Source organism: Gadus macrocephalus, chromosome 6 (assembly GCF_031168955.1).
Source record: "Gadus macrocephalus chromosome 6, ASM3116895v1".
NCBI classification, from domain to species: Eukaryota; Metazoa; Chordata; class Actinopteri; order Gadiformes; family Gadidae; genus Gadus; species Gadus macrocephalus.
The window spans coordinates 21,170,984-21,186,979 of record NC_082387.1 but is presented as its reverse complement, the minus strand read 5'-3'; the positions used below and the strand labels follow the sequence as shown (position 1 = coordinate 21,186,979).

Here is a 15,996-nt window from a genome sequence, read left to right as displayed (position 1 = left end):
ATGAAGGAGAAGGCCGCCAAACTTCTAAGCTGCCAGACCAGCCTCAGGTAGGAGGCGTGGCCCCAGCCCAGCCTCAGATAGGAGGCGTGGCCCCAGACCAGCCTCAGGTAGGAGGCGTGGCCCCAGCCCAGTCTCAGATAGGAGGCGTGGCCCCAGCCCAGCTCAGTAGGAGGCGTGGCCCCAGCCCTGCTCAGTAAGAAGCGTGGCCCAAGCCCAGCTCAGTAGGAGGCGTGTCCCCAGCCCAGCTCAGTAGGAGGCGTGGCCCCAGCCCAGCTCAGTAGGAGGCGTGGCCCCAGCCCAGCTCAGTAGGAGGCGTGGCCCCAGCCCAGCTCAGTAGGAGGCGTGGTCCCAGCCCAGCTCAGTAGGAGGCGTGGTCCCAGCCCAGCTCAGTAGGAGGCGTGGCCCCAGCCCTGCTCAGTAGGAGGCGTGGCCCCAGCCCTGCTCAATAGGAGGCGTGGCCCCAGCCCAGCTCAGTAGGAGGCGTGGCCCCAGCCCATCCTTCGGCGGTTTGTCATCAGGACTCTGACCTCGGCTGGGAGCACGGCCTCATAAGACCTGCTGCCTGCTACTCATAAAATAAAATTTATGTTGATCCTTCATCCCTGCTTGGGAGATGGCCATTTGTTTGATGCGAAGCTTGGAAATGCAAATTTGAGTTCCGACGATTTAGGCCATATTTGGTTAGTAAATGGGACACCTCTTCAAACTGCTCAGTCACGGAAACGCAGGTATGCATACACACGTATGCACATGTATCTGCGCTCCACACACACACACACACACACACACACACACACACACACACACACACACACACACACACACACACACACACACACACACACACAGACTTCAAAGAAAAGGCTGATGGTCACTGAATGGTGTTTATTGAATGTTATCATCAGGAGAAAGACATTGTTTAATTATCAAACCAATCAACTTTGGTCATTTAGCAAACATTTAACATTTTGAGAATGCACATATGACAATGACAATGAAAAGGTTTCTGCTCTGTACGAAATAAATAGCATGTCGCTCATTTACAGCTTGGCTGAAAATAAAAAAAACATCTTCATATTCAAAAGGCGTACGGATGAGTTTTGCGATATGAACTAACTGCTCAACAAAAATGTTTCTCCTTTTTTTAAATAAAGCTTTTCAGTTTTAATATGTACCTTCAAGAGCCTGTTAAAGTTAAATAAATAGAATGTTTTCCATTTGTAACATGCACATCCAATTCACCTGGGGAACTATTTACACATCACTGATCCTACACACTTACATTTTTTTTTATCTCCTCTAAACAAATTTCGGCCGGACACAAACTCTCTCATACACACACAAATGTACAGTCTTGCAGACATGCTGCACCTAGTTACTATTACCACAATATCTAACCTATGGAAGTGATCAAAATGCTAATGCTGAACATGGAGCGCCACGTAGTGTAGAGAAGAAAACGGTCCGAACACCACGACTCAACCGGGGGTGGGGGAGGGCTACAAAAGGTTTTAGTCTTTACAATTGATCATGCACTGTGTGAACACTGTTATTTGGTTTCAGACTGTGTATTTAGAGGCTCTATATATGTACTCGCCGCTTCCTCCAGATGACCAACGAAGAAGAAGGGAGTAATATCCTGGTGAGATCTCCGATCCGAGCGAGTCGTCTTGACAACAATACTTTTTTCAGTGTCCCCTGGGATCCCCGCCGGTCTAGTACTGCAGGTTATTTACATTTTATTTAGCTATGTTTGAACCCCTCAGCGCATAACCAGGTGATACTACAACAAGACCTGGTCTCTTCTTCTATGTCGGTATCAGTGAAGAAACCTCCTCCGGTTCTCAGGGCGTTGTGTTGAAAATGGGCTTCCGTTTCCGTTGGGTGCTGGTGTTGCGTTTTGCTCCACGCGTTCATGACGCAAAGTATGAGTTCTGCATGGAGTACAGCCGGTCGATGGGGTTCCCAACGCGGGCCTGCATGGAGTTGATGTCCGACGAGGCCATGAAGCAGTCACTGAGGCTGGTTAAAGAAGTGTCACTGTCTATGTCATGGAATACAGAGTCGTTTCCTGGGAGGAGAGAGGGCAGAAGAGACACAGCCTGGCGTGAGACACATCGTTTAGAACCACTAGGCACATTTGGCTTTTTTAGCTTCCAATAATAAACCACATCACCATCTCGCAGAAGATAAATGTCTGTGCTCCCAAAATGATAATTACGAATAAACACAAAGTGAAAATTGCTGTTGTGTGTCATCGCAAACTGTTAAAATGTTTTTCTTTTTTGTTGTTGTTATCATCAAAGCTTCCTTTTTGCAGCTCTCTCTGGAACCATTGTGGTCTATGAGGACGCATGTAAACAAGGGGCATCCTCCTAAAAGATCTGGTTAATAGCGAGTGTTCACGCCTTTCATAAAACCACAAGCCCTTATTTCTCCAGAGGGAATAGTTAACTTTATTACACTCTGGGTCTTAATGATAGTGTTGCACAAAATGGGGACACTGTGATGAGACATATCTTTTAATGCCTTGCCAATATTGTTCTTTTCCCCAAACCAACGGAGAGTGATGAGACTGGGGGATTCGAGATCTAACCACTGGCGGAGGGACTAAATGGAGGCAAATTATAAAGAAGTTATGAACTTGAGGAAACGGTCCCTCTGGGACGTGTTGACGACGTCACTCAGAACGCTGTTATTGGGGTTACATCCTGTAGGACTTGATTGACTTCACTACTTTACTTTCTTCCCCTGTTTGGCTTACAACACAAACACAGTGAAGAACAACTCCAGCAAGGCCCGCACGACACTCTTGCTGGTCACTTTTCCCACCGCTGTGACAGAAGACGCACAATCTCTCACCATCGCCAATGTTATCAGACATCAAACTTTTGTTGGTGTGGACCGCATGGCTTCAGGCCCTGGCATGCTCACAGTGTGCGTCACATGCAGGAGGCCGTTACAGAACCCTCTGAACCGTACTTCAAGAAGACGCTGTCTTCAGTGTGCATTGCATGCCTGCGTGCATGCTTGCAATCTTGCGTGCATGTACGACGTAAAACAGCTCCCATCCCCCCAGGTGCAGCTGAAATCAGATGCTTGTGGCCCCCACAATATTCACCCCCACTGGGCCATGGGAGTAATCAGGGGCACAGGTGTGTGGGTCTGTGTGTGTGTGCATGTTTGGAGCGGATGGGCGTGGGGGTGCGGAGGATGGGGGGGGGTGCTCACCATATGGGTTCATGTGGTCTCCGGGCATCTGTGGGGGGGTGAGCCCCTGTTGGAAGGGGTCTGTGCTGTAGCCGTTCTGATCCATGGACACCAGCTGCTGCTGCGGTGGTGCCAGGGGTGTGAAGGAGCTCATCATGCCCTCCATCCTATTGGACATCACTTCTGTGGGACAACCAATCCAACGGTAAGACAAATACGTCCTTGTTCCCAAAAATAACGTGAGGTATTTTTTGATATATTTTTGCTTTTTTATTGGAAATGCATTTGGCCGGGCCAAATTTAAAAACATATATCATAGATATCTTTTAGATCTTCCATTCCTTTCTAATAAATGCTGACTTCAATGTCTGCCATTTGGGCCGTCGTCTAAACCCAAAATAAACCATGCCAGTTGATAACTCCTTAATTCTACGAGGGGGCTTTGGCAGGCTGGCTGCTGCACTTCAGTAGTACTTGGAGGGCTTGTGCCTCCATTGCTATGTCAAGAGAAGACTATTTGTTACCATAGTGGCGAGTGACTTTCCCACAATCCCCCCTCAGAAAACATTGCTCTTGGCCCAGCGTGTGGTGAGTGGAACACACAGTCCTTGTGGCTTTGTCAGTGGAGCCCAGCCTCTCCGTACTTTACTCTACAGTTGGCGATGCCTCCTAAGCCCTGGCTGCCATTCATTCTGTTTGGCCACTTTGAGTTTTCCAGCGACAGCGCAGAGACGATGATGTAAAGAGCTCTTGTTTGCACAACAAACAACAAACCAACAAACAAACCAACTGACTTGATAGCACCAAAAGCAGGATATACCGCAACATTATTTGAGGAATATAAAGGTAAAGCCATCGTTCTAGGTTTTAGAAGATAGGGTCCCTCCCTCCAACACATCAGTGGTTTAACTCAGACTTTTCTTACAAATTTAAAAATGGACATAGTTCCTTATTGAAACACAGTTAAAAAAATTAACCGGGATGTTAATTAAATATCTGGGTGTTTGATAGCTAGATTTTGATGAAATGATACAGAAAAACATACAAAAAACCCACTTAAATAAGAGTAGGTATTGAAAATGAGCGTCCTAATAATCATACATTCTTTAAGAACTGTGTTGAGCATACCTTGACCGAGTCTCTGAGAGTTCTGTTGTTCTTGTTGTTGCTGCTGTCTTCTGGCCAACTTCTTCATCTGCAAGGATGGAGAGAAGAAACTTTTAGAAGGAACTCCCCAAAACCAACACGTGATCTCTCTTTAATTTAAAAAGGATGCTCCGCGCGGCTCACCCCCGAATGAACCGTATAAACTATAAACTCTATCGGAGTGCGCCTTCAGCATACAATATCAAAGGTTTACCCAGATAATGATCAGCCTAAGGAGGGCGTAGATGTTAAATGTAACCGTGAGGTAGATTTGCAATCTCCCCTCCCCCCTCTCCTCCCCTCGCACTTTAAAACTTGACTTTTGCAAGAGGAATGCAGTGATAAGTTTAACACAAAAACCCGGGGCAGATTTATTAGACTGGAGAGCTGGATTCCTTTCACGCTGATTTGGGGATGTATCTCAGCTGGTCACTTGTTGACTATAAAACTAAACAAGTGAACCCCTCTTGGATAGAAGAGGTTCTGAAGGCCTCACCTTGGCCCGCTGGTTCTGGAACCAGACCTGCACCACCCGGACGCTCAGCCCTGTCTCCGCTGCCAGCGTCTCCCTCACCTGGAAGCACACAGGACACAAAACATGTTCCTCTGTCAGTCAAGGAAAAGACAAACAACTGGAAAACACATTGAAATATTTAGCCTTTTTTTGGTGGGGGGGGGGGGGGGGGGGTACAATTGGAAAGGGTCCCATTTGGCTCGATGCCGGTTTGATTTGCTTTGATTCTGAAGTCTGATGTTGAATTAATGCAGTGGTCTCCTTGCAGACCTCTTGTTAGTCACTGCCATGTTCAAAGCCTGGGGAGCGGCGGCTGCAGCGGCGGCACCGTGTTCTCAGGTCCTGCAGAAGGCAGGGCTCCTTGCTGCAGTTTGTCATAGTGCAGGCGGTCTGCGTTACGCCACTGCAGCCTCGCTTAACGCAGAGCAGAGTCCTGCTCGCCACTTCAAAGCGCAGCCCATTCCTTTTCTTTTTTTCTCCCTTTCTCTGATGTGATTGAGAACTTTATTCGGGAGACTCCTGTGTAAATGATCTCAGATATACGGTCGATTCTCCTTCCTGGCCAATGCAGACCAGCGACCGTTCCTAAGACAGGGTTTAGAGGGACTTCTGACCCACCTTTCTGCAGGGCTTGGAGGAGACCTCAAAGGAGGCTTTGAAAGCCCGCCTCTGCTGGGTGGTTAAGATGGTGCGGGGTCTCTTGGGTCTGCGGGGGTCTTTGCTATCGTCGCCCTTCCCTTGACCCCCTACGCCTTTCTCCGGCTTGATGTCCAGCTCCTCGTCATCGCTTTTCTCTGCAGGAAGAAGATAGAATGAAGTTGTTATTTCTCGACATCTGAAAAAGGAAAAACAGGGGGCTCAAGCGATTACTCCGTCCGAGGTCTGTGGCAGCCTGCTGATGATGAATCTGTTCTGCGCTCTGACCGCCTGGTTCGAGACACTCAGACACCACGAGTGTATAATCAAAGGAGACACACATGCTTCTAATAATTTGTTATCGATTTATTATGAAAAGGAAAAAAAGGCTGCACGCACCATTGGACTCAAGAGTCTGCAGCTCTTGTAGCTGAACTGAGTAGAAAAAGGTGCATTTGTCATCGATGCAGACGTTGTGTCACATATTATTTATTGCACACAGCTTTAGCTGATTTGCACCAAATCAATCTTTGATAAGAGTTCTACATCCACACACAACATGAAAAGACGTGTGCATGTTCTTTTGGGAAATACATCCTGTATGAGCTTATAAGAAAATGTGAAATTTACTCTATTTCTCCGCTCAAAATTGTGAAAATTTCCCTGCATGGATTATTAAATTCTTACTGTCAGTAGCAGGATATTACTGTTTTGGGTAATAAACTCCACTTTTTCATTTTCATGTCTCTATCATATGATATGCTATTAATACAGAAGAATAACTTGGTTTTATGCCTTGTGTGAATGATGTTATTGGAGGCACAAAGCTATGATTGTATTTTTGTTGGTTTTATTATTTAAAGCATAGTGAATTCTCAACCCTAACATTTGACTCAATTCCATCTCATTGCCTTCTTTCCTCTTTCCATCTTTTGCTGTGATATTTGAATTCATATTCCAAAATAACTTTCCTTTTGTCAAATTCCTGGTAAAATATAACCATGTATAATTCCCTCTCAAATGTAATTAATAGAAGACCCTATAATAAAATATGTTTCGTGATTTCACCATGGAAGGAAGGAGCAAATTGCCCCTAAAACATTTGCAAATAAATTAATGGTTTAATAAAGGTTTCTGGATTGAAAACATGATTTTGCAGCCATGTCTGTGAATCTGAGGGACGCAGCATGTTCTGCTTGTGCCCTAATACTGAAACAGATTTCTGCTTGAGGATCAGCATCCACTGTCCTCTTGTTCATCTGCTGTCCCTCGTGTCCTCAGAAACCTACGTCTGCCGAGGTTAACTCCTGCTAATGTCGACGTTTTCTCCATTTTAAATTCCGGAGCCACGCATCAAAGAGATGCCTCTGTGATACACTGGGACATGAGCAAATGAGGGAGCAAAGCAAATATTCCCATAAGTTGACAAAAGTTGACACAGGCACAGATGTAGTTGACAAATTCCCTGCTTTTGTGTGCGTTTAAATGCGAGCCAGATGGCGGGGAACCGTGAGGTTTGGCGAGATGCCTCTTTGTGTGTCTGTGTGTGTGCAACAGTGTGGGTATGTGTGTGTATCAGTGAGTGTACGTGTGTGTGTGTGTATGGAGGCTTCAGGCGAGGAACACTAGAGCTGATAAGGCTAGGCTTTCTGTAGAAAGACCCCCGAAATCCCTCTGTCACTCACCATGATACACTGATTTAATTCATTCCAGCAAGCACAGCCCCTGCCCACGCATGAATAGTCATTAATACAGTGTGTCCTGGCTCCGTCCTGTTTCTACTTCCTACTGTATATCATGCGCTCCCCACCCAAACCAGAAGATGACAAAGGCAGACACCAAAACACTTTCTTTAGGCACAGCTCATAAGGTCTAAAGGTCCCATTTTGTCTCCAACATGCTAATCATCAATGCTTTCTTGTTGTAAAGCGTGAGAAAATAGTTTTACAAAACATTTATTTTACATTTGTGCAGCAAATGTAAATGTAACTCTCTGTTACTCGCTGTGTAGTTTTTCATGAACTATTGCTAACGGCAGCAACTAATTCACAGTACGGTAAATGAGTTTACCTTAAAATAAACATTTCTACTTCTCTGCACTCACATACGAAATGGACCCAGTGGGGCTCAGTACATGTTGCTATTTCATGGACTGCACCATCCCCAGCAGTGATTATGGGATTAGATTCCTGACAACCGTGTGACAGGGCAGGACTTCCACAGTGTTGTATGGATGCTAACACCCGGGCCTGTAGAGCAAAGCAGCACCGGTGTGCCACACCACCTTAGCACCCCAGTGTTGCACTCGCCACACCCGTGTGAGAGGAGCAGGAGGAGGAGGAGGAGGAGGAGGCCGAGTAGGACGAGGAGGAGGAGGAGGAGGAGAAGGAGGAGGAAGAGGAGGATGAAGATGAGAAGGAGGAGGATAAAGAGGAGGAGAAGGAGAATGACAAGGACGAGGAGGAGGAGGAGGAGGAGGAAGAGGAGGAGGAGGAGGGGGGCGTGCAAGGTTTTCCTACCTGAGTCTGAGTCATCGGGGCTGACGGAGCTCAGCAGGTCCTTCTCCCGCTCGTAGTCGACCTTGCAGAGCAGCTGGCCCTCCTTCAGCACAAACTCGTCGCCCTTCCTCAGCTGCCGGTCACACACGCAGCAACAGAAGCAGTTGAGGTGGTAGACGCACTCCAGCGCGCGCATCACAAACTCTGTGGGCGCGATCTTCTCCATGCACCCGCTGCACTTGGTCGCAAACAACCTGCAGAACGGGAGAAAGAAAGGAGTGTTTTAGTGCCTGGTGACGGAAATAGCACACACACGCATGCACACACAAACGTACATCTCTGCTCTATCGTGGGCTATTGAAGGTCGGGGGATGAGTGATTGCTTGCTTTGGGTCCTTGCTTTGCTGGGCTTTTGATTAAAAGGTGAATGGAGGTGACTCACTGGCCCGCCACTGACAGCCAACATTACAGATTAGCAGAAGTGAAAAAGCCAACCCTTGGTCTTTGTGTCCGGGTGCAGAGAACTCATTAGAGGCTTGGCGCCCCAATCACAGTGTGTACAATGTGCACAACCCCTTTGTGTGTGTAATATTGTACCGGGGGCCATCAGATATCATGTTGAACACCGCTGATGAGGATAGATTGCCTACGTCAGGCCTCTGCTCCTATCTCATCTCCGTAGTCTAATGCGTTCCTCTCTCTCCTACCTGCCGCGCACACGGCCGCCCTCGCCCTTGCCTCCGCCACGGCCCTTTCCTGGCGACACCTCCGTCTCCTTTTATATCCTTTCAGGAAGATGTTTGCATTGTTTTATTGGTGGCTGAGAGGCATTTAATTTGTTCTCTGTCGTACGGGAGGAGCCACGTTAACCGGAGCAAGAAGGCCGGGAGTGGGGCTGATCTTGTCCAGCCGCGGAGCTGCAGGATTTATTAGCGGCCTCTTTGTTTGCCCCGGTCTGGAGGACAGCTGGCAACCGGCTATCTATTTGTGGCGAACATCTATGTCTTTGTGCGGAGGCAGGGGAAGGCCAGGGGAGCAGCAGTCGACATCATCTGCTGGTGGGAGACAGGGACGGGCGATAGTGATGAATATAGTGTGTAAATATGAGTGCAGAGAAAGAAGAGGCACCCGCTTTGTTATGGTAATACCGTCGTAGGTGGCGATTGAGTACTGATAGAGGGAGCGTGTGTGTGTGTGTGTGTGTGAGTGTGTGCATGTGTGTGTGTGGGGGTGTCACCACACGTGTGTGGGGGAGTGTGCACGTGCAGGAACAAGTGTCTGTGAGCGTGGCGCATGGAGCTAAGCGCGGCAGCTGTATGCGTTTTGGAAACAAGATAGTGTGCGTTTGTCGCTGTCTGCTAGGTCTTTGGGGATAATTGATTCGGGGCTGGCCGTCGCTGTCCTGGAAGTATTGGCTCAGTTCACACAGGCATTGTTCTGCCTCTCTTATCCAGACTACATCTTTTTCACTTTTTATTCATATCACCTTTATTTTTTGATTAGTATTATAGATGTTTTTTTTTTATTTGTTATAGAGAATTTCTGCTATAATTATTACAAATAAACAGCAGCTGTTTTATAAATTTTTAATTTTTCAATCGTCTGGCAAAGAAAGCAACAGAGGCATCGAAATGGCCGCTTACTGGACTCATGAAGTCCTTTAATCTTCCGTTTATTACAATAAGTTAAGAAGATTACTGTCCAACTTTAGAAAAACCTCAAGGATAATCCCTTGGAAAAGAAATGTTGGCACGTTTTTTCAAAGAAACCGAGATCTTGTTTAAACGACTTGCCAACCTGATTCATCTCATAAACAATTCACATGCAATTTAATTCAACATTATTCAATGCAAAAGTATTGTGATATGTCACGTGAAGTTGGATGTGGGATAGCAATGTTGCAATTGTCTCAGACTTTCCAAAAGATTACCAATGTTGCATGATGGGATTGGAAGAAAAGGCGTGATGAATCTGTCAAGGCTGTTTCCCAGCTCTAACTCTCATGTTTAGCTAATGATTGGTGGCTTAGCCTCCGAAAGAGACAGAAAAGCTGAGGAAATGACTTGTTAGCATGCTTTTTGATACGTCCAGGATCCTGCATTCACCTACGACCGCTCTCTCTCAAACCTTCTCATCCAGATGAAAACATTCCCATTCAGCCCTGCCTTCCTTTCTTCCTTTTCGCTCGCCGGGTCTAATCTTGTAAGCCATTATTTTTCTATTTCCCCTCTCTGTCACTTTGCATTATTTTTGCTGCTGTAATTCCTATTCGTCCCTTCTGGAATCTTCCTGTCCTGCTTTGTCCTGCGCTCTAATCCGGACTTTCTGCCTGTTCTCAGTCCCCGGTCCCCATTCTCCGTGGGGTGCAGATGGAAAAGCCATGCGTGACGCCCACTTCTATGGCAACCACACCTCCACAGGAAGGCAACGGCGACTTTGCGGATGGGCAGAGAGGGCCTTTGAGGCGCTGGCAGCAGAAGTAAATCCTTCTCTAAGGAACAAGGAGAATTAGCAGGGAGCAGCGGACTAGGGATTTAACCCTACCCCTCTCCTTTGAAAGGCGCAGTCAGTCTTACTCCCGCGGCTAGCCACAATCAAACAGGAGGAGGAGTGGGGAGGTGGCAGTGGGGAGAGCAGAACACAACTCCCTGAATGACACAAGCAGTGGATTGTGGAGGAACCTAATCCCACTTTAATACCTTTCCAAGTTCAGCTGCTAAAGAATGCTCTTTAAAACAACACCACTGTGTGAGCAGTGGAGGCTGACCGGGGGAAGGCTGCGTTTCAACCCCCACAACATTACCTGATTAGTGGGTTGGGGCCCATGGCCAGTGGGCCGCATGCCTGGGGCCGGGGACAGCGGAGGAGGAGAAAGCGTAAGTGGCGATCATACACTTATAGATATATGTAATGCCAGGTTAATAAACACATTAACAACGGACTCTGGGGGGATGACACCAACACAAACACACAGCGTGGGGCCGGCTCCCTTTAAAGCTCTGCTGGGACCTTACAAAAAGGGGATGAACAAACTCTATCCAATAAAGAGGGACTATAGGTTTGATGATATTCAGGGCGACCCTGTACCGGTGTCTGCAACTTTTGTATGTGTTCTGCTCATACATATCCCAGTGACCTGGCTGCCACACACACACACACAGACACACACACACACACACACACACACACACACACACACACACACACACACACACACACACACACACACACACACACACACACACACACACACACACACACACACACACACACACACACACACACACACACACACACATAAATCCTGGTGGAATCCCCACTCTTGACTCTAGGCCACTTGAGTAACATGACTCTCTTTGAGGCGAGTCAGAGTCAGCAGCGGTCAGCAGGGCCTATACGCTTGTCTCTGAGAGGGAAGGGGAGGGAGAGGGAGAGGGGGAGGGGGAGGGAGTGGGAGAGGGGGAGGGGGAGGGAGTGGGAGAGAGAGAGGAAAGAGGGAGAGGGAGGGAATGGGTGAGGCAGAGGCAGAGGGAGATAGGGAGACAGAGAGGGAGATGGAGAAGGAGAGAGGGAGATAGGAGAGGGAGAGAGGGAGAGGGAGAGAGTGAGAGAGAAGGAGAAGCAGAGTGAGAGGGAGAGAGAAGGAGAGGGATAGGGACAGGCAGAGGGAAGGAGGGAGAGGTTGCGGAAGTGGGAGAGGAAGCGGGAGAGGGAGAGAGAAAGCACACATAGAAGGCCAGAGAGGACCACCAGCATGAATCCTGTGTACCAACTCTCGCTTTCCTCCTCATCCCACACACCTGAACGCACAGGTCGAGTGAAGGTACCCCCCTGCTGATGCTATGGATCAATGGACTGCATCTCAAGCTGGGAGGTGCAAATATTTACCAATGCCTCCCTGGGACACCAGACTCACAAACACAACAAAGGAACGCCCCGTCTCAGCACATACCTCCCTCCCAGAGGGATCATTAGGTCCTTGTTTTTTAAATCCGACGTTCCCATCGTCCTGACGTCTGTTATTCTACACAGCGTCAAATGCTGTGTGACACATTCTGTCACAGGCCCGAGTCTCACAGGAGGACCATCAATTTTTTTTTAGATGATTGTGTTTTTTATTTGCTCCATAAAACACCGGAACAAAATACAAATGCAGCACCTTGGGATGCGCCTCCTGTGTATTGGTGGAATGAATTAGCCCACATCCTCGTATCCGCTGGTTCTCGTTTGTGTTTAAGAGGCTCTTCAGAGAAGTAGAGTACCCTCCCTTTGAAAAGATTACAGGCAACTTAAAGTGTGACAACGTCTTAGGCCCTCGCCATATGTTGCCAATGATTTCCCTCCACAGACATCAGATTTAATACCTCCGCCGTAGATAAGGATCAGGAAGACTGGGTGGGATAAAAGAGAAACAGAGAGGGAGGGGGAGAGGGAGTGGAAGAGAGAGAGAGAGAGAGAGAGAGAGAGGAAGGGCGAGAGTAAGTTCTAAGGAGGGGGCTTGCGGCGCTTGCCCATCACGCTACATTGAGCACAATATTCTATAGTCTTTTTTTTTATTTAACAATTCTCTCAAACAAACCAAAAAAAAGGACAGCAACAAAAACAAGCCAATACCTCGTGGGAGAATCTATGGCGGTCTGAAACCAACTCTGTCCACTCAGAGACACACGGGAGAGGATCAGTCCTGGGGAACAGCTGGAAGCCGTTACTTTGAAGATGGGCTCCCGTGTCCGGGTGGGAGACCTGTGGCCTTACCACTTATGCTGAGGTGAGATATGAGGTCCTAGAGGCAGGTCAGCCAGAGGCCTCCAGGCAAGGAGGACTGGGCCCACGTGATTGGTCGATATGGCATGCCTGATTAGTCTTGATTTTACAGGCCGTGGCCACATAACTGAATCCCACAATTAGGAAAACAAATACACAAGCTTGTTGTTTGTGGCCCATTGGAGGCAGAAGTTAAAAATAAAATGTAAAAAAAATTCTGTCTGTAACTAAGTCATTTTTAGATTAGAATCAGTTGTATTTTTGTCAAAATCGGTTTGTCCAAACTCAATAAATGATGACAGAAACTGTGGAGCCAGATCGAGTCAGGGCTAAACTAGTATAGATGTCAGCCGCTTAACAACTCGTTTGGATTAATGGCTGAAGTGCTAACAAAGGATTACATTTGACACCCAGATGTTTCTGCTCCGCTCAGCTAAAAGAAGCCAAACCTTGACTCAACGTTTTGGAAGATGACTTTAGTATGAATCCTGTTGCCCTGTTCCTGAGGCAGCAGAGACCTGACGTCACAAGCCACCTCTTTCTAGGAACAGAGGCTGGAATGTTAATCTAATGTTAATGTAATTTTAATCTAATTAGCGACCAGAGAAGATACACAAGCATAAGGCCTGGCTGGCTGAGTGTGTTTACCTGTGTATAGTTGGATAGTGTCATTATGACGCCTCCAACACCACATTCACCCCCAGGGCAAAGGTAGATTCCCCTTTAGCCAAATACAGAATTTAGACATTACAAAAAAAGAGGACGGTAGGGGGATTTAAGCCATGTTTGAATCCTCTTCGGGTTAATTAACCACAACCTAAAACAACACCCCAAAAAGAGGAACAACCTGCTTCGCTCTGAGACCCGCTGGAGCCCAGTGCTCAGCGGAGAGCCGTGTGCAGTGCACTGACACTGTGGGTAACTGACCTGGTTTACCGGTATCAGCTCTTCTCCTCCGAGCATAGATTCATAGAAAAGTAATGAAGCCAAATAAAAAGTGCCATCCGGCGGATCCCGGGGGCCTGCTCCAGTCAGCTCTAAAAGCTGCTTAATCACCATCCCGCGCTTACCACATTAGCATAATAATGGCCTTTAAATTGAGGCTCTTTGTTTTTTAATTAAACTCCCAGCAGGTAAAAGTAAAACACATTAAAGGGAGATGTGTACACCACTAATGGCCCAAAGGTGCCTTCTTCATCAGGCTGCGCGGGGCCGCGGGGGCCGGCCGCCGCTCGCCTTGAGGAGCCGGCTGGGGCGCGGGCCCGGCCCGCCGGGGAGGGATGAGGGCCGCTGATTGCACTCGGCGTAGCAAGTAGCTAGATAATGGCCCGGACGTGTTAGTGCGGACACACACACACACACACACACACACACACACACACACACACACACACCTGCCCTACATTACGGGGAGCACTCACAGGCACACTGGAAACACACTGGAGTGTCGTGCATATACATACACCCCAGGCGTGCACATGTACACACACACAGACGCACACACACACACACACACTAACAAACACATAAACACACATGCAAATGCAAACACACCCACACACACACACACACACACACACACACACACACACACACACACACACACACACACACACACACACACACAACCCCCCCCCACACACACACATACACACACCTCACCGCCTGAGCTGAAGTTCACCCCTATTCCAACCCCCCCCCACCCACCCACACACACACACACACACTACCACTGGTGTAAAATAAATGTGGGCCACAGTTTCTATAGCAACATGAGTGTGCACATAGTGGAATGAGCAGGTCCTCCGACGAGCTCCGAGCCATTCCGCTGCTGCATGCTACTTGTATCTGATATTATGTTGCACAGCTGCATCAAAAAAAAACACACACTCTCGTGCCGTTATTCAAATGAACGCAGTGAGCTGGCCGCACGCCTCAGCGATAAACCAACAGGTGAGTTTTGGGTTCAGCGTGCATGCACATATGAGAACTGAATTGGCAGAAGTCTTGAACTATTTTATCTTGTCGCTGAAGACACAATGTTTTAATGTTTGTTTACACAAAGGTGTCGTCACACGATAAATGTAGAATGTAGTAAATGTTAAATGTAGAATTATGTTGAATATAAGTGTAGGTAGTTGGTTGATGTTGCCTTTTATGTTACCTCTCCCTCTCTGGACTTTGTCATTCAAAAGTTATTTCTTACAGTTGTGTGTGTGCGTGTGTGTTTACCAGAGGTGCCAAAAATCAACGGTTGTGCGATGAGAAGTGTGTCGTGGCTCTGAGTGATCTGTTGCTGCCAGCTCTCAGGGGCCTGCTAATAAGTCAGTGTAATCTATGAAAACACTCTCTCTCTCTCTCTCTCTCTCTCTCTCCCTCCCTCTCCCTCCCTCTCTCTCTCTCTCTCTCTCTCTCTCTCTCTCTCTCTCTCTCTCTCTCTCTCTCTCTCTCTCTCCTCTCTCTCTCTCCTCGTCTCCTCTCTCTCTCTCTCTCTCTCTCTCTCTCTCTCTCTCTCTCTCTCTCTCCTCTCTCTCTCTCTCTCTTTCTCTCTCTTTCTCCCTCCCTGCATGTTGTGGAAAAGGATTTAGTCCAGCAGCCACACAGGTAGAACAAAGCCATGCGTAGTGAAAGACAGTGTAGTGGGCAGCCGAAAAGGGAAAAGTACACAGCTAAACAGAGAGGTAAGCAGCGGGGCAAACACATGGTGTTTGGACAGCTGCTTTGCCGGGGCCTCAATATGTAAAATAAAGCCCACATCACATATAGACCCATTTTTTTTTGTCCAGTGCTCTGAACTACAGTCCAATATAGTTCTTAACTCAAAGCAAGGTGCGAGCAAGAAAACACGAGGGCTAACGATAAATTACGTGTTGTTTTATGCGCATACGCTTTTGGTTTTTTAGCCCCGTTCTCTGCGTGGTGCCATGTTTTCGGTGTCCAGCTGAGGTGATTCCTAAACAAATAAATTAGCGGCCTGTGAATTACAAGGCAGGCTACAAAGCGCCTCTGCTCTCCCTCCTGTCACCGGGGCCGGACCCCGCTCACTGAACCCGTGAGGGGGCCATCGGCCCGTCCGCCCAGCTGGAGACGTGACATCTTTACAGCACACACTCTCTAAAAGCAAGGCATTGTGGGGGCATTGCAGAGAGCAGCCTAAGTAGCGGCCATTAAAAGCCCACTATAAATTCCTCTGCACCCATTTTATATTTTTTAATAATTCTATCGCTG

General features: G+C 47.7%; 1 protein-coding gene across 1 annotated transcript in view; it reads right to left on the bottom strand.

Annotated features, from left to right (window-relative positions):
* Positions 1-870: 870 nt before the first annotated feature.
* lmx1bb (LIM homeobox transcription factor 1, beta b) overlaps positions 871-15,996 on the bottom strand; it is a 27,765-nt gene continuing 12,639 nt past the window's right edge. The window contains 6 exon segments of the mRNA XM_060054966.1: positions 871-2,071; positions 3,232-3,393; positions 4,339-4,405; positions 4,853-4,930; positions 5,489-5,664; positions 8,026-8,258. Coding sequence (XP_059910949.1) covers positions 1,914-2,071; positions 3,232-3,393; positions 4,339-4,405; positions 4,853-4,930; positions 5,489-5,664; positions 8,026-8,258 — 874 coding nt within the window. The 3' untranslated portion in view covers positions 871-1,913.